General features: G+C 37.5%; 1 protein-coding gene across 6 annotated transcripts in view; it reads left to right on the plus strand.

Annotated features, from left to right (window-relative positions):
• SCAF4 (SR-related CTD associated factor 4) overlaps positions 1-18,442 on the plus strand; it is a 62,245-nt gene extending 43,803 nt beyond the window's left edge. For 4 of the 6 annotated variants that reach the window (XM_037832628.1, XM_037832620.1, XM_037832636.1 and 1 more), the window contains exons 17-20: positions 1,596-1,761; positions 1,847-1,933; positions 2,089-2,280; positions 16,189-18,442. In XM_037832628.1, the coding sequence (XP_037688556.1) occupies positions 1,596-1,761; positions 1,847-1,933; positions 2,089-2,280; positions 16,189-17,120 (1,377 nt within the window). In that variant the 3' untranslated portion in view covers positions 17,121-18,442. The remainder of the gene's footprint in view (positions 1-1,595; positions 1,762-1,846; positions 1,934-2,088; positions 2,281-16,188) is intronic. The other 2 variants (XM_037832662.1, XM_037832653.1) reach the window with 1 other exon arrangement.
• The last annotated feature ends 807 nt before the right edge of the window (positions 18,443-19,249 follow it).

A 19,249-nucleotide genomic window follows, 5' to 3' on the forward strand; every position in this document is an offset into this window, starting at 1 on the left:
AATCTAGATTCATAGTCAAAAGTATGGGTACATAAATGTGTGTATTAGTTTATCATATTTTTGTATATCAGTTTATTCTGTTAATAAACTCTTCACATTTTTTTTCTAGAAATGTTAATAAATTGAGAATAAATCCATATTGCCTCTCATCTATCTAAACAATTCAGTATGCCATACATCATCATGTCCCAAACATGAGATGAGAACCTATCAATTCCATATATTCTACTTTATTATTTTTTTTTTCTTATTGGACATTTATTCTTCAGGGACTCTATGTTCTGAGGGAATCTGGCTATGTATCCAACATGCAGTTGTTTTGAGGGAAGGGGAGCTTCTTAATCCTGAATTTGGGTGGCGCCATCATAAATTATTTTTAATGGATGATTGTAAGCTATTTAATAAATTGAATGCCATTCAACATGAAGGAACATTCTCGTGTATAGACCCTTTGCTTTCTAGACAACCAGTCTGTTACTTCAAAAGAAAGGATCCAGATTATAGTAGAAGAAAGTTTGAATCCCAACTCTGATGTTTACACTCAGCAATGTGACTTAGGTGTTATCACCTAACCTCAGAGTATCCATTTCCTATCTATAAGGGTGGCCATTCCCCTCCCAACCTTGGCTCTGGTGTTCCTCCTATGTCATTGTTGTTTTGAGGATTAAATAAGATAATGTATGTTAAGTACTCAGTATGTTTTCTATTACGTAAGAGCTGAATAATGGAAAACCATTTGGTGAAAATTATAAAAACTTGACCCAAAGTTTTATGTGTGTTTTTTGTTGTCTGTCAATACCTTCCTTTCTGTTTCTCACATTATATCTGAGCTACCACAAAAGTGAGTGCCTCACCTCTTGATTTTCTCAGTATAAGGAAAAAATTATATGCCTCTAAACATAAATAACTGTGATATTTTATAAATGCACTCTCCAAATTGGCAAACCCCTTAATTGACCTTTTGGATATGTTCCTCCATTGGAGGTTCTAAACAAGGTTCAGTGAATATCAACACTCAGAGAAACTTCACTCATCTGTTAAAATTGACCACGTTGTTGTTTTTAAACAATGCCTGATTTATTTGAGTGCTTACTAAATGCTGGACACTAACACTTAACACGTATTAACTCATGTAATCTCCATAATTTTGTGAGGTTGGCACTTTTCCCATTTCACCAGTAACTAAACTCAGGTCTAGAGAGGTTTAATACCTTGTTCAAAGTCACACAGCTAGTTAAGAGCTTGCTTACGTCTAGCTCTTCAGGACCTGTGGTCTTAACCACATTGTAAATTTCCAGGTATCCTTTCTTAGAACTGTATTTCCTAAACTTATTTGAGCTTATGTGGACTATTTTTAAGGTATCATTCTGTCAGAATACCAACAGGTGAAATGCAGTGTAAACTTGCTGTCATAAAGTGGAAAGCAAAAATTTGATTTCTGTGGTTTGGGATGTTATAAGTTGGCTTGTGTAGTAAGCACAAATTCAGAAACAGTCCTTTTTTTTTCAGAATTTTGATATTTTCTTCATCTGTATTCACTATGTGGGTGTGGAAGCTGTAGCTGGATGTGTAGTTTCCATTTTCTTTCTTTCTAGGTCCCACCACATCAGCCAGGTCCTCCTGTAGTTAGTGCCCTCCAGCCACCTACTTTCACACCACCTTTGGGAATTCCCCCTCCTGGCTTTGGCCCTGGAGTTCCTCCTCCTCCTCCTCCACCACCATTTTTGCGCCCAGGATTCAACCCAATGCATTTGCCACCAGGTACGCTAAGTTGTTTGAGAAGATATTCTTTCAGAGCCCAAAATGAATTGAACCACATAAATTGACATTATTTTCCTTATTGTAGGTTTTCTTCCTCCTGGACCCCCACCTCCTATAACTCCACCAGTATCCATTCCTCCTCCTCACACTCCACCAATAAGCATCCCAAACTGTAAGCATATTTTTTCTTTGCATTTGCTTGTCCTCGTGGAGGTAGGGGTAGGAGGGAAGATGGACCAGTAATAGGGTCCGAGTATGGCAAAAGAATGTTGACCGGGAGGTGATTCATTATTCAGCTTCACATGTTGATATAATTATATTCCTTAGCTACTATCGCTGGTATAAATGAAGACACTACAAAAGACTTATCTATTGGAAATCCCATTCCAACAGTGGTGTCTGGGGCTAGAGGAAATGCCGAATCTGGTGACAGTGTGAAAATGTATGGCTCTGCTGCGCCACCTGCTGCACCCACGAATCTGCCCACCCCTCCTGTAACCCAGCCTGTTTCACTTCTTGGTAAGTTAATTTTTTTATCATTAGTTTTTTTTGCCCACAACTTAGATTTTTTAAAAACAATGCTAATTTTTATAAAATATTCTCTAAGGCTGATATTTTTCTTTGAGGAAGATCTCCCACTTAAATCAAATATGTATGTGCCCTTAGTCTTTACCAAGAGTACAGCCTCAAAGATGATACACTGTTTCTTTGTTTTTCTTGAATAAAAGTTTGAATTTTCACATCTTAATTTTGTTATAGAAAATGATTTGTGAAAGCGAATTGGTACAAAGTCCCTGGTTAACACAACCTGAGACTCCACAGCTTTTTAAGGGGGTATCATCCCTTTGACAACATAGTTTTCTTTCTGTCTGAGTCAAATTTTATATATCTAAAACCCTTAAGCTTTGGTAGCATTCTTTGTGCACTGCAAAGAAATCATCTTTGATACTGCATTAAAATGGCTTTGTTTTCGAAGTGATGGTTGCATAGCCTCGGTTAACATTTTCCCACCCCACCCCCAACCCCCACTTTTCTCCTGCTAGGGTTTATCTGTTGTACTTTTTACACAGCTTTAAGGATTATCACAATTTTACTAATACCATCAAGGGAGGTGTGAATTAATTAGATTGTTTACATCTTAAAGGAGACTGACCCTTGTTTGCTTGAATTACAAATAAATGTATCACATACTTGTTATAGTAGACCATCTTTTTAATTAATAAATTCTTACCTTTGAAGTGGTATTGCCAAATACGATTAACGTTTGATTCTCCTAATGGGGAGTTAATACTTCCTTAGCATTATGACATTCTAGTCCTGTGAATCCATTGGTATTTTTAAGGAGCATACGTGTATGCTTTTATCATCTTAGGTATTTTTTTAGGAAAGAGGCATATTGGTTACCTCTGGGAAATAGAACTGTGGTACATTGGTTTGTGATGGCAGACCTTTCCTTTTTACCCTGTACCTTTCAATACTGTTGGAAATTTTTACTTTGTGCATACATTACATTTATAATAAAAATCAATTTGTTTTTAAATGGCATGCTGTCTTCTGCCCTCTCCAAGACTGAGCTTAGGCTGATAATAAAGTTGATTTTTATTTCCTTCAGTACATAGACTGGGTAATGGTGAAAGAGAATTTGGAATTAAAATTCATCACCGGTAATGTAGTCATAATGATGGAAATAATTTGTTTAATGATGAAGTTGCTTAAGAGGTCTACACCCTAATGGAAATCAAATAGTAGAAGGAACATTGGACTAGGAGCTGTGTGAGACCTTGACATCTTGGATCTCGGGGGGTTTTGCCTTTTTCCGGGTTTTAATAAGGTGTTTGCACAAGGATTCACCAAATCTGGGTCAAATACAAGTTTTTAGTCAACCCCTTTACTCCACCTTCCATCTGCACCCCTGATTATGTAGCTTCCCTGTGAAATGGAATTTCCTAGGCTAGCGTCCATGGATATTAGGCCATCTTAGACTATTTACAAAATTGTGTTTGTGCCATTTTTCTGGGCTAGAAGACCACATTGTATATGCTTAGTAAAATTGTTGAATGGGTGAAGAGTGTTCATGATCTCCAAAAGTTTAAGAACCATTGCTTTCAAACAACTCTGAAGGAGTAAGTAGCTCACTTCTTATTTAATATTTAGTTCTTGAAGATTCTGCCCTTTATTTCTAATCAGTTCTGAAACCTACAGTTTAAATTCTCCATCTAGCATGTGAAGCAGAATTTTAAAAAGATCAAAAGTTGATAAGCTTGAAAAATAAACTTGGTAAGCTAAACTAGGAAAATAATTAAATTCCAAGTAGTGCTTAGCCTTTATCACTCCCTGACATTTATCTGTTTGGGTATCCACCCCCTTACCCTCTCCCACCACCACCACTAGAATGGAAGCTACATGAGAAATGAGCATTTGTTACATTTGTATGGATGGTTCCCAGTGTTGGGTTGTTTCTGCTTTACCTCTGATGATTATCTTCATAACTTTTAAAGCATAATTTAAAAATTAAAAGCTGCTCCAAACCCCATAAAATCCAAATGAAAACTTGTGTTATAAAAATAAACACTTTTAACTAAAATGCAGCAGTTTAGTTCCAGTCATGAGAGGGAATGCATTCCATGTGCCTTCAATCAGGAATCTTGAATATTCCATGAATTTTGACCTTTTAGAGAAATTACATATTTTTCAATGTACATGGAAATAGGATTCATCGAAAAGACCCTAATCACAGTTCCACCATTTTGATAAATTAGTAATCAGATGACAATGTTGCAGTACTAAAGATCAGTAATTACTTTGAGCTATTATTGGCATTAACTAAGTTAACAGAATACTAAAACTAAGATGCTTTCAAGTTTCCTCTTGGTGCTCTAATGTTTTCGCTTGAGATAATAATAGGAAATGCTATGCTGTATCAAAATCTAGAAGGTGATAACTAAACTTCAGTTTCCTCATCTGTAAAACAGGGAATATAAATGACACACCAGGGTGCTGAGAGGGCTAGCACATGTAAGATGCTGGCACAGGGCAGGCACTCAGTGACTGGGGGCACTTAAGACAGGTAAGAAGTAGTGTCGATGATATTTAAGACTCCTAGTGAAGAATATTTATACTTTGCAAATCTAAGATTATTTATTAGCTTGATTCATTTTTAACAGTTCTGTTTGTTGGCAGACAGAGGAAGTAGGCTTTTTAGGAAAAAGTGTATCTTGACAAAGTTACCTCAGATATTTTCAAGGTAGACTAGATTATAAGTTTCCATATATTTAAAGTTCCCATCATTTGGCTTACTGAGAAAACCTGTATGCTAATCTTAGCATAACTTGATATTCTTACCGTTAATGATAACTCAAATAGTTTTCTTACAGTGGATGGTAAATATAACGTTGCAACTTAACTGAGCTCTTGGATCCTAATTTCTGAAATGTGGCAATATTATTTTTAAAGTAGCAAGGACCAAACATTCTTTCAAATCTGTTTGTTGAACAGCTCTCAAAAAATTCTATAAAGAGGCTAATTATAGCGGGAAAAGACAGTGGGGTCCCTTAAGGAGAGTTTGTTTTAAAGAATGTTCGGTATGATCAGACTTAAGCATGGGTGTAAGTTTGGGAGTGATGGATGCCTGTTTCTGGAGTTTGGCTGGGTTAGCCCACACTATTGAATTTGGAGAGAACTAAACCCCTCTGTCTTTGAGAGGCTTGGATTCTTTTAATAATACTGATACCTGAAAATATCAAGTTATTTGGTATGCCATACTAACTCACTGTTGCTTGATTTAAAAGAAATTTGTAACCCTTTGTTCAAGTTCTTAGTACTACACACTCCAAAATAGCTAGTAGAACAGTGGTGGCTTCACAAAAGCTGAGGATCACATTCTCCAGTTGTTGGTCACTTAGGAGAGAAGGAATGTTAAAGATGATAGCAATTCAGTGCATTCTGTTTAACACTGTATGTCTGGTTACTTTTTTAAAACTTTTGTGTAACATGTATCTATAATATGTATAGCATATTCTTTATTTAAAAAATCATTGTAAATGTGAAATTTGGGTTACTTTGGTGTTCCGAACAATAAAAAAATACGCAAAAAAAAATGTTTGTTTGTGTTACCTATCTCTACCGTGTTACCAGTGTATCTAAAATATATTCAAAGACAAACTCTTCTAAGTTGGACTCATTTCTTCTGTGGAGAATTAAAGCCTCTCCCCTGCCAAATACATTATTTGTTAATTATTAATATGCAGAGTCCCTCTGAATTTTTGTCACACTACTGTAGATGATGGTGAACCTTACAAATAAGAATCGGGAATTTGTAATTGTGTTTCCTGCTTATCAATATTTTTGTTACCAAAGGTTTAAAGCAAGAGTCACAAATAGGTGGCCTGCAGCTGAAATTGCTAGACAGTGGTAATACCACTTCAGGCTTGATGTACACACATGTACCCTATGTAGCCTGATCAAGATTTGGACACCTCAAGAAATTAACATGGACTGAGTTGGTTTGTGAATTATTGTTTTTATACAGATATGTTTTCTTTCATGCAGTAGTCATGGTCCTGCCTAGAAAAATAATGATTTTGCCATCGATTTCTTTAATTATTTTTAAATTGGTGTTTGATTTGTGATGGATTGATTTAGCTTTGGATTACTCTCCCAGTCTCCATCTAGAATTTTACAGTTAGTAATTTTTAACAGCATTTAAATTAAAACATTAGAGCACCAATCTACCAGTGTGAATAACATTTAAAGGAAACCTGAAGAAAATTCTAGAAAGTAGTTTTTTTGGTCAAACTGATAATGACTTTATGACTTTTTTTTTTTTTTAATAGAAAAAAACACAATTTTTGCGTTTTCTGTATTTTTTATGTGAATTTTACTAGAGTTTGGTTACATTAAATTGTAAGCCTGAGGAACCTACCAGATGTCTAGTTTGGTACAAAAAAGCCTGTTGGTTTTCTTTATCCTATAAAAGTGTTCTTTGAAAGCTTTAAAATATTTGAATTGGTACTCTAAATATGCCACTTGTATTCCTGTAGTTGAAATGGTTTCTATATACACATCACAGTGCCTTTAATTTAGTGGGTATAGCATAGCAAGTGGTTTATTCAAAATAGCAATTAATCCACAACAGATATTTGCCTTGGATGTAAATTTATGCATCAATACATTATAGTTTCTTAGAAGGTGAAGCATTTCAAACAAAACATGGGAAGTGGCTTGCACGAAAGAAACTTGAAAGGGGTTGATCATGTTGTCTCCTGTCTTCCCCTGGGCCTTCAGTTCCTAAGCTGCTGCAGAACTCAGGCCTGAAGAGTATCTTTCAAGTTTGCATCTCTGACAGGCATCTTTTTTGGACTTGAGGAAAGTGATCACCTTTACCTTTCTTTGGAGGGACAGAAACTCTGGGCTTTATATTGATTTTGGTAGATAAAGATATTACTGTGAAGATTTTCAGGTAAGATTTGTTTCCAGCTAACATCACAAATAATATTCCCTATGGATAATCTCAATTCAGTGATAGAAGTTTAACTGTATATCCCAAACTTCTTGACTCTAATACTGCAACTCTTAATTCTTGACATAGCTGTTCTACTTTGCCTACTAGAATAAAATAGTTAGCAGTTAGTATGCAGATTGAAATCTTCAAACATATATAGATGAATTACAGGGAAATTGACCACACAAAAATCTGTTGTACATTATTTTTCAAGAAACCAAGGAGTCAATTTAAAGAGATAATAATCTGATTTATCCTCTTGAAATCCTGGTTTTCATGTATTATCAAAACAACATCTGCTATGCTGAAAATGGATACACATCTCAGTATACTTGCATTACGTATTATTGAAAATTCAAACTTCTCCTGCTAACTTTCCAAGTATGATATAATCTTAATGTTTAATGCACTCAAATGTGCTTTGTTTCATTGTTTTGTAAACTAGCTCCTTCTGCTATTCTCCCCAGCAATCACAATACCACACATACTATGAGTCACCTGGGTGTCTTCTCAAAATAAATATGTCCTGAATGTTATTAATTGGTGAATCTAGGCAGAAGAAATTCAGGTATTAATTGTATGGTAATTTCAATTTTCTGTCCGAAATCCAAGAGAAACATTTTTCATGACTAAAAATGCACATATGCCTATGGATCTCAGGGCATTGGGGGAGGGGTGATAAGAACAGTTGGTATATCTCCTCATGTGGGAAGGTTACGTTTTTCGTTCACGCAAAGTGCCATAGTGCCGTTCATTCTGTTGGGATCAAATTTAAAAAGGTGTAACTGTGATTAGAACCAGAAGAGGAGATTGGAAGAAAATTGCAGTCTCTACAAATAAAGTTAAGGTTCTAATAGGTTTGCAATGGAAGGAGACTCACTGCCCTGGGAGAGAGACCTGGACTGTAGAATTTTCCCTTGTCTCCTGAGAGGTATCTTCTCCTTGACGAGCTTGGTTATTACCTCTGCCTCCACCATTTATTCAGACATTCAACATATATTTATTCAATACTTACTTTATGCCGATACTCTTCTAGGTACTTGGTATATCAGAATGAATATAACAGCCTGTCTTCCTGGAGTTTATACTATGTAGAGATAAATAGGTAATAGACAAGTAAATGAATACCTATTTTTGCCTGGAAATGAAATAAAGCATCTCAAGAATAAAGCAGAGAATGATTGAGAGGTGATGGGTGTCACGAGGGGTGTGCATTTTAAATAGGATGGCTTAGGAGGCCATTGAGGAAGTGCCTCTCTGGGGAGAAAGTAAGCCATGCAGAGACAGAGGAGAGACATTTCAAGTAAGGGGAACAAGAGTAAGGGGGCTTGAATTGAACACTAACTTGGTTTATTTGAGAAACAGCACGGGTGCTGTTATGGCTGGAGCAGAGTGGGAAGAGTGTGGCAAGAGATGAATTTAGAGAAGGTTGTCAAGAGCCAGTTTAGGGTGCAGTGGGGAAGTGGTAGAGAATTTTGAGCAGGGAATGTCATGATCTGATTTGTGTTTTTAAAGGGTATCTATGGCCATTGTATGGAAAGCATGTAGATGTTGGTAAGAGTGTTAAGGGGAGACTCATTTGAGTGCTATTGCAGTGAGATGTGAGCTAACAACTTGCATTGGGGTGGTACAGGGAAGGTAGTAAGTAGTTGGGTTCTGAATATATTTTGAACGAATTGCCTTATGACTGAAAATAAAGAATATGAAAGAAAGGAGTCAAGAATGACTTAGCTTTTGGCCTGAGCAGTTGGTAGAACATAATTGCTAGTCCTGAGATGGACACATTCGTAGGAAGAGTGGGTTTGGGGAGAGAATGTAGATAGTAATTTTGTTAATATTTAAAGCCACAGCCTGTGAGGGTGCCTCAGGTGGGAGTGTAAACAGAGAAGTAGAGGGCTGAGCCCTAGAATACTTCAGCCTTTCACTCTCAGTTGATAGAGCTAAGACAAAACATGATACTTCCCAAGTGCCAGGAAACACACTCTTCTAAGCAGTTGGTATATATGAACACATGAAGCCTTACACCACAAGAGGTAGGTACAGTTATCCCCATTTTATTGATGGGAAACCTGAAGCATAAAGAGATGAAGTAATCTGCCCAAAGTCACATAGCTACAAGTGGCAGAACTGGGATTCAAGGTGGTCTGGCTCCAAGGCCTGTGCTTTTAACCACTATTCTATACCATTCTATCCAGCAAAGGATTCTGAGAAGGTACCACGGAGCAAACTTGGAGGGAGGTATTCTGGAAACCAAATAAGAGTTTGTAGGAAGGAGGGAGAGAACAACTATCAGATAACATTGATGCCGCAAAGAAGAGAACCAGAGATCAACAATCCATACCATTGATGCAGCAAAGAAGAGACTAGTCAACAAGATTTGGCAAAATAAAGGTTCCTGGTGAGCTAGAGAAAAGTGGTTTCATTGCAGTGATGGGTACAAAAGCCCTTTTAGATAGGGTTAGGAGGGAATGGGTAATAAAGAAATGGATACAAAAATTATTGATCTTTGAAGGGGTATCTAGGGAAACAGTAAAATGGGGGTGATAGCTGAATGGAAATAGGTAAAGGAGTTTTTGTTTTTAAGGATGGAAGAAATTACACTATGTTATTGGAATACCTAGTAGAGGGGGAGAACTTTCATGCAGGAATGAAAAAGGATAATTGCTAAGTTGATAATCCTATGTAGGTGAGAGGATATGCCATGGAGGATTTATCCTTTGGAGCACAGATGTTCACAGAAGGACTATGGATACAGATGCAGGTAAATTGGTAGATTGGTGGTAGGTAGGTGGGTGAGAAATTCTTTTTCTAAAGACCGTTTTTTTTTTTAATGATTAAATCAACAAGGATAAATGTAATATCCATATAGTTGGATTATATCTGGCCATAAAAAATAAAGATAGGTGGTACAACACAGATGAACCTTGAAAACATGCTAAATGAAAGAAGTCAATCACAGAGGACCATGAATTGTATGATTCCATTTATATGAAATATCCAAAAGAGGTAAATCTGTAGAGACAGAAAGTAGACTACATGTTTCTGGGAGTGGGGGAGTAGGGGGGAGTGACAGAAATGGATACAGGGTGATGCAAGTGTTCTAAAGTTGATTGTGATGATGGTTGCACAACTCTTAAATATATTTTTAAAAACTATTGAATTATAAACTTTGGGTAAATTGTAGGCTGAGTGAATTACATCTCACTAAAGTTGTTACAAAGCAAAATAAACCAGATAAGAATGCACGGGAGAAAGAAGCATATGTAAAATAGTTATCTAGGGACGTGAGACCATAAATTGACTAGGGAAATGTAGGGTTGTGATCAGAATTAAGGGCACAATAGTGGTTGTGGTTAGAAATTTAAAATGAGACCAGTCATTATGTATGGGGGTTTAGGGGTGGTGACCTGCAGCCATGTTCGGGTGCAGATTTGGTAGAAGAGTTGTGTTTGAAACAAGTGCTGAGGTTTTTCCAGACAAGTGGTGAGGGAGAATCATGGACTCCGAATCAGGTAAGGAAGGCAGTAGAAGACATGAAGGGCACAGACGATGTGATCCTAATGGCATTTTTCTGGGAAGGGGGTCCCAAAGAGTGGGGTTCTTGAAATTGAGAAGTGGTGGGGAAGATGACAGGTAGTAATGGAAGCCTTGGCTTCCTAGAAGTGGTGGCAGTATTAGAATGGAAGACGAAGTTCTTGGAGGAAAGTTAAGGGAACTGAGACTTCCTTTCTTCCTGCCTCCATCCTCCCCTTTTCACATAACAAATCCCTGCTTTTCTTCAGAGATCCCACTTCGATTTCATATCCCTCCATGTCATCTAACTGATCCATGTAGTTGGTCACTCCCACAGCTTACATTTTATCTCCATTTTGTAGTCTTCCTGACTGCACCCTCTGGTCCTTCTTGGCATTAGAATGCTGCCCCATTCATTTAAGTACCTTTTGTATCTGAGATTTCTGGGTCCAGACTACTCGTAACCATAATATCAACCTTCTTCCCGAGCCCCAACCCCATAATGCACTTGTTTGTTCTTTATTTCCGTAGTTCCAAGCATCTGCTATAGATGGCAGTGGCACCTCTCCTTTAATCTTGTCTTTTGTTTCGTTGTGAAACAATCCTTTTTTCGCTCCACGGTTAAGTCTTGGTTATGTTGAGTTGAACTCCACTGTATTTCCTATTCAAATTTGAATACAGATATCTAGGGCTGCCAACTTTTTTATATGCCTTAAAACTTTGCTGTAATAGAAATTTCATGGTCTTTTAAGTAAGTGTAATGTTTCTTCAAACCTGAGCTCTTCCCTTTTTTACTTCACTATGTTCTGGATGGGTTCATTCAGATACCCCACCATGCCTCTTTGTGAGCTGCAGGCGTGTGTGCAACTTCCTCGGCACATCTCACCTGGTTGTCACCCAGGCCCCTCTAGGGGTCAGCATTACCGTGTGAAATTTATCATCTTTTGCCAAAAAACTGCTTCTCTTCCCAAATTTTTGAGGGGCACCTCTATCCACTCAGTCATTAAAACTTAGAAACACAATGGTATATATACAAATATTATATGTGTATGCAAATATTCATATTTAGATACAAATACACTGAGCATATTAGAAATACTGAAATATCTGACAATATATAAAGTATTAATGAGGAAGTGGAAGTGCTTCTTCAGAATAAACACCTAGGTTCTTCCATCTTTTCATCTGTCAGTCTGCCTACTACATGCCTTAAAAGTGACCTTCATTGGATACCTGAAACTATTAAACTACAACCCAGAACCCATGAATCTCGAAGACAGTTGTATAAAAATGTAGCTTATGAGGGGTGACAATGGGATTGGGAAAGCCATAAGGACCAAACTCCACTTTGTCTAGTTTATGGATGGATGTGTAGAAAAGTAGGGGAAGGAAACAAACAGACAAAGGTACCCAGTGTTCTTTTTTACTTCAATTGCTCTTTTTCACTCTAATTATTATTATTGTTATTTTTGTGTGTGTGCTAATGAAGGTGTCAGGGATTGATTTAGGTGATGAATGTACAACTATGTAATGGTACTGTAAACAATCGAAAGTACAATTTGTTTTGTATGACTGCGTGGTATGTGAATATATCTCAATAAAATGATGATTAAAAAAAAAAAAAAAAAGATGTATTTATCATATGCCAGAGCAAAAAATAAAGATTTCTCTGTGGAGCACAAAAAAAAAAAAAAAAAAAAAAAGTGACCTTCATGTCCAGCACTTCTGTTTCAGTTCAGTCTCTCATTTTGCCCCCTGGATTCTTGGAATAAGAAGCCTGACTGCTCTCCAGTGTCTTCCCCTCCTTGCTTGTACTACTTGCCAGAAGACTTTTTCAAAAACCATTGTAGGCTCGACCATCCCTACTAAAAATTCCTCGGTGGTTCCATTTCAGGTCAAAGTCCAGGTTCCTTCTCTCACCGTGTAAGGCCTCCTAGTTTCCCCAGTCCATCTGTCAGCATCTTAAATCTTATCTGGAGTCTCTTCTCTTAGTTTTCATCAAAAGGCATTCTGTTGCAGTTCTCTGAATACGTTGCTGCTGTACCGTGCTAAACCCTTATAAAAGCTGCTGCTCTCTTGATGAGTAATGTCCTTCATATTGGCCATGTATGTTCTTCCTTTCCTTTTGAGATCTAACTCAGATACCCCTGTGACTCCCACTCAGAATCACACCTCAGCTTTTCTCATTTCCACCTTTGTGTCACCATACTAGCTTGTGCCATCTCTTACAGCAATTAAAATTTGTCTGTTTCTGTTAGACTATGCCCTGCTTCGAGGAAAGGACTATGATTTATTTATCTTTATATCCCTGGTATATTAAATGAGTTAATAGTGTAAAGTTCAGGTGTTCAATATATGTGTGAATGAGTTAATGAGTAATTGCTTTGAATGCCCTTTCCACCTGGGTAACTTTCTATATATTCCATTATTGTATGCATAATGTCAGCTTTCCTAATATATTCCGCTAATCTGCATACCAAGGACTTCTGCCACTTGATATATTTTTTAATTAAATATGATTTTCATTTTAAGCAATACATGTTCACTTCAAATACAGGTTTAAAAAGATTCGTAGTCCTACCACTTCTGTGGCCTGAAGGGCCAATGTTTGGACTTAAGAGAATATTCTCAGGAGAATCGTTGAGTTTTACTGGTTCATAAAGGCTTCAAGGGAAATCCAGCCTGACGTGTCTTTCTAGCATTATTTACAAATGAGGGAAGGAATTTGTATAATATTTTAAGCAAACCCGAAATACAAATATCCTTATGTAAGGAATAGATGGACTAGGCAGTATTTCTTTATTTAAAAAAAAAATGCTTTATGGGAGTTTTAAGGATGTGATTACTGATACTGATGGTGTCATATCAATCTATATATTCTCTCAAATCGAGGATTTAAGAGATTGTTTCTAAGAACTGGGCTGTATATTTTATAAGGAAAAATATCATTGGCCAGTTCATTTCTTCTGTGCAGGTTGAGGTGCACTGGGGTTCTTTGACCACTGGCAGATTGGTGGGGGGCAGGGCAGGGCTGCTTCAACCACAGCTGTGGGTTAGAGGAGGAATCCTGGGAAAGTCAGGAATAGGACTTCCATTGCCCTGCAGGATTGACCTATTTTTATGATAAACTTAGAAAACCTCCCTCCTCCCATTTTTGTGGTGTTACCTAGAAATCTGGCATTTGGCCCCTTGAGCCTGTAGATAGGGTCCCCTCAGAACAATGAGCATTGGTCATGTGAGTTCAGGAAAACAAACCTTTTCTAATAGAAGTTGGCAGGAAAATAGATTTTTTTAAAGTGGTTATATATAATGTTTAAAATATTCAGAGTCCACAAATGTTGGGAATATACTGTTCCTTTAAAAAGAGCAGGGACATGCTTTAGGTGTCTTTGTCACTCCGGTAGATGGCATATGCTCAGTATATGCTCACTAAGTGATGTAAAGAGTGTCTCAAACTGTCACTAAATTTCATTTTGATCTGAGCTAAGATATAGGTGGTGGTTTTGTAGGTTCATTCTCTGGCATTTTGCTAATGAGTCTGTGAAGGGCAGTTTTGGCCTCATTCATCCACTTCACAATTTCTGGCTTTTCATTGTGGTAGTTAACATTTCTCAACTCCAGACTTGACATGCGGAAGCTCAGTGTATTTATATTGTTCCCCGACTGCCAAAGTGCTTGACTTTAACTATGGTGGGTATTGAATAGGGAGCAGAAGCCACTATGATCTTAATTCTCAGAAATGAAAATCTGTTTGTTTTTACTAAAGTCAAATATTTAGTGTTGGAATACTTATCACCTGTATAAGTAGATATGTGGAATAATAATGTGAGCCCTTAATTATGTACCAGGCACTAAGCTCACTTTATCCCATTTAATCTTAACAAGAGGCAGGTACTATTAGTGTCCCCATTTTATAAACCATAATACTTATGCACACATCCAAGGACACATACTGAGAAGATTATATGGTATTTTGTTTAAGGAAATACCAAAGCTGGTGAGTCTTCATGTTAAAAGGTTGTAAACTGGTATATGTACATTTTCAGATACCATGTATTAAGCGGTTAAGAATGACAGAATTAGTATTGGGCCACACATTATGAGTAGCAAAAGCTGAAATAGAAATTCTTGTTCATGCAGAAAATCTAGGCACATCAGGTAATGCAGGATTTGTTTGCTACCCAGGGTAGGAAGAAGTTGGTTCAAGCTGTAAACGTAAAAGAACGTGATGCAAGGGGAAAAAGGATGATGAGAAGTGCCTAAGTATTGTATTTGCACTCAGATGGTTTTTCTGTCTGTCACACAAGTGTTTCTCTTACCATTGCCAGTTGATCAGTCAAAACCCATAACTTGCTCAAAGGATGTCTGCAGAATTCTGACTATAGCAAATTCTGACTATATCTGGAACATTTCCCGTTATCAGAATAATTCATGTTGGTTGTAGTTTGCGTTGTGATACTCATATTTGCTGAGAAAAAATTCAGAGATCTAGTGTGATGACTTTCTGTTACATCACTGTTGAACCAAAACATCCTTATCTCTTTTCTGTATCGTTATAAATGATATATGTTGTTGAATTTATATGGCCCTTGCACAAAAAGTGAGCAAACCCTCAAGTGGGAAAATAAAAGCAGTAAGTCATTGTTATTTCAGAGGCACCAGCTTTATCAGTCTTGCCACCCCTGGAAGGATGCATGTCAATGGCTGGACAGTAGTAGTATTCAGCAGTCATTTTGGTCTAGCAAGTTAAACATTACGCTGTGCCTTGAAAAAGGAACTGTAAAAATAAACTCTAGATTTGTGTGTAGATATTTATGTTGTAAACATTAGTGTTTAAATTATGCCCATTACATAACCACATGGCATTTTAATGATACAGACTAAGTGTAACAGAATCGAAGAAACCTCCCTCTTTATGTGCTCATTGTTACTGGATTTTCTGGGCCAGTGGCTCCATTTTTTTCTGGTAATAAGTCAAATTAAGACTTAAAATCAGAGTGAAAATTTTTGTACGAGTGCACACGGAATGTGCTTCAATTGACTTGGATGGTAATTGATCATAAGTTGTCCTTAAGACAGCACATGGTGTTTCTCAAACGTTTGAAGTATTTTGAGTGGTATAAACAGTTAATGAAAGCCATAAAAAGGAGATTTTGACATACACTTCCCAGAAATTACTGTATTACATTTCCTTTTCCAGCTTATTTTACCACTACCTGTATTAGATACTAGAAAATAAGTCTTTAAAATGGATAATTGTTACTGGAACTTCACACTGAGTTTGACAGGTAAATTGGCAAACAATATAAAAATTCACAATTAACTTTCATTTTGCTTTAAGCTCCATAGGAAATAGTTGAAAATAGAATGTCTGCAGCTTGGTTACTTACGTTTTTATTTTTGTTGCTTTTTAGGCACTCAAGGAGTTGCACCTGGTCCTGTAATTGGGCTCCAAGCACCATCTACTGGGCTTCTTGGTGCCCGACCCGGCCTGATCCCACTCCAGCGCCCTCCAGGAATGCCTCCCCCGCATCTGCAGCGATTTCCTTTGATGCCGCCCCGGCCTATGCCACCGCATATGATGCATAGAGGTCCACCACCGGGCCCGGGGGGCTTTGGAATGCCTCCACCTCATGGAATGAAAGGCCCTTTCCCACCTCACGGCCCCTTTGTCAGGCCTGGGGGAATGCCAGGGCTTGGGGGCCCAGGGCCAGGCCCGGGGGGTCCTGAAGACCGAGATGGGAGGCAGCAGCAGCCACAGCAGCAGCAGCCACCGCCGCCACAGCCACCACCGCAGCAGCCGCCACCATCACAACAGCCACCGCCAACACAGCAGCAACCACAGCAGTTCAGAAATGATACTAGGCAGCAGTTCAATCCAGGTAGAGACCAAGAAAGGTTTGGAAGAAGATCTTTTGGAAATAGGGTGGAAAATGATCGGGAACGGTATGGGAACCGTAATGATGATAGAGATAATAGTAACCGTGAAAGGAGAGAGTGGGGAAGGAGGAGCCCTGACCGGGACAGGCACAGAGACTTGGAAGAGAGAAATAGACGCTCTAGTGGGCATCGAGACAGAGAGAGAGATTCTAGAGATAGAGAGTCTCGTAGAGAGAAGGAAGAAACCCGAGGAAAGGAAAAGCTGGAGGTGACAGACAGGGCAGGTGGTAACAAAGCCGCTGAACCTCCCATTAGCCAAGTGGGAAATGTAGACACTGTTTCAGAACTTGGTAAGGGGGAGTCTGAGTCCACAGTTGTAAAACCATCTGAAGAGTTACCTGCTGAGACTACCTCATCTGATGAACCTGAAAAGGATCCTGGCTCAGCAGCAGAGGCTCCTCGTTAGAGACTGGAATTTGTCAAAATGTGACAGTGACACTTCCTGGAGTGTAGAGCTTGAGGTGTACAGATGCTGTATTATATTTGCTCCTGCTATACCACAGCCCCGCAGTAGTGGGTGGGGAGTTGTAAGCAATTTGATTGCTTCCCTTCTATTTAAAAATAGCCACAAAATAACAAAAAATACTGAAAATATGAATAAATATTACCCTTTTTGCTGTAACTTTTTAAAAGTTTTGACTTTAAAAAGTTTACAAATCAAAATTAGAAGTATTTTTTTTTTCTTTTTTTTTTTAATTTAAGACAAGGTAACGGTGAAGAGCTCCTCAAAACAATAGGGATGTTTTTAATAAACTCTATTTTCGTAACAAACTTTAATGTGTGCTATTCTTCCTACACTGCATTAAGGTGGAAAAGGATTGTTTAATATAACGTTTGAACTGTTACTGCTGTTATAACTGGACTGATGGAAATAGACATCCATTTTGTAGTTATTCTGAAACACTTCCATTTGTAATACTTTTGATTTTTAGCATTTCAGTCAAACTAAAGTTCAGTGGTTTTAATGTTAATTGAAAAGCTCATTGTTAGTGTTTGCTATTCAATCAAGGACACCCCCCTACCCCACCCCCCTTTTGCTGGGAGAAAAAAATGGATTTCAATGTTATACTGTCCTAAGTTATCTGATTTGTCTGGGTATTAACTATTTAGGAGGTTGGGTGTCTTTTTTACCATCCTATTAAATTTTTCAAAAGGGTAAAAGAAATCAAGGTTAACATTTGCAATCTAAAAGCCCTTTTTATATGTTTAAGGACTTAAATGCACTCTTGTTTGCTGTAATCTTAGCTTGTTGCCTTTACCTTTCTTTTTCTTAACTCCCCTGCTGGGCAGAGGTATACTGAACTTTTTGCCACATTTTTCTTTTACTTGAAATTGTTGAGTTCACTAGGAAAAATAGTTGTAGGTAAACCAAGGATTATTACAGAAAGACATCCAAAGCCAAATCAAACCTGTTATCTTAGTACAGAAAAAGTTACATAAAATTGCTTACTCAGTGCTAAGGAAAAGACTTGTTACAGTCCAAATGTTTCTAGTCCTATGAAAGCTTTTTTCCTTCTTAAATGAGGTTTTCTCTTAACTGTCCTAGTTTCCCTATGTCAGGCAGTTAATTTTTTTCTTCGCCTTCATCTCCAGGTGCAGCTGCTTTATTCCTCTGGTTTTTAAATAGTACTTTGTAGCAAGATCTTTGTTTTGACAGGGAGACTATCAGGAAAATGTGCTTGTGTTCCTGCTTAGGAAAATAAAAGAGAAATCCCATTTCTTATCATCTGTAGACTTAAATTATGAAATTTGTCCTTGTTTCATGTTGGTCCACTGAGAAGTTTAAAATTTAGTCAATGGCCTGAAACTGCCAAACTTCAAGGACTTGTGACACATTATTTCCAATTGAAATACTGAGACCAAACTTTACACGTGAGAAAACCCCAAAAGTAACTGGTAGTGTTTACACGCCGAGACCTTTAAGTGCCCCAGGTGAGTCCTTATTCTTGCACCTTCCCCCTACCACATAACAAATTATTTCTGAATTGATTTTAACCACTTTCCATGATATGTTACCAATTTAAAACTTTGAAAACACTACAAATTGTCTTTTTCCAATTTAGCTTTACCTACTGAAGGATTGCCCACATTTGATAAGTACCTCATATATTTATGATGTTAAGGAAAAGGATTGTAGCTGATTCCTAGTTTCTCAAATAATATACAATTTTGAATTGAACAGCTAATCTATATGATTAGCATTTCATTTAAACTTTCTCGGGTATGCACATATTTACATCAAAGAAAGACATGAATACACTAATTGGGTATGTAAATCATTTTTAAATGGCCAGAAGTTCCATAAACATTTTCATTGGTTCCCTGTTACAGTGCTATTGTTTATTTTCTTAAAGGGCTAATCTGAAAGATTGTGCCAACCTATACTTTTATTATAAACAATATTCACAGGTCTACAAAAGTGGAATGCATGCCACTTAAGCAGGTAGGTAAATCTTATTTTTAGCTGAGACTACCGCTTGCCTTTGACCATTTCATTAATAGTTATCAAGGGGCTCTTTTTACCATAACATATAT

This window comes from Choloepus didactylus, chromosome 1 (genome assembly GCF_015220235.1).
Source record: "Choloepus didactylus isolate mChoDid1 chromosome 1, mChoDid1.pri, whole genome shotgun sequence".
In the NCBI taxonomy this organism is placed as follows: Eukaryota; Metazoa; Chordata; class Mammalia; order Pilosa; family Megalonychidae; genus Choloepus; species Choloepus didactylus.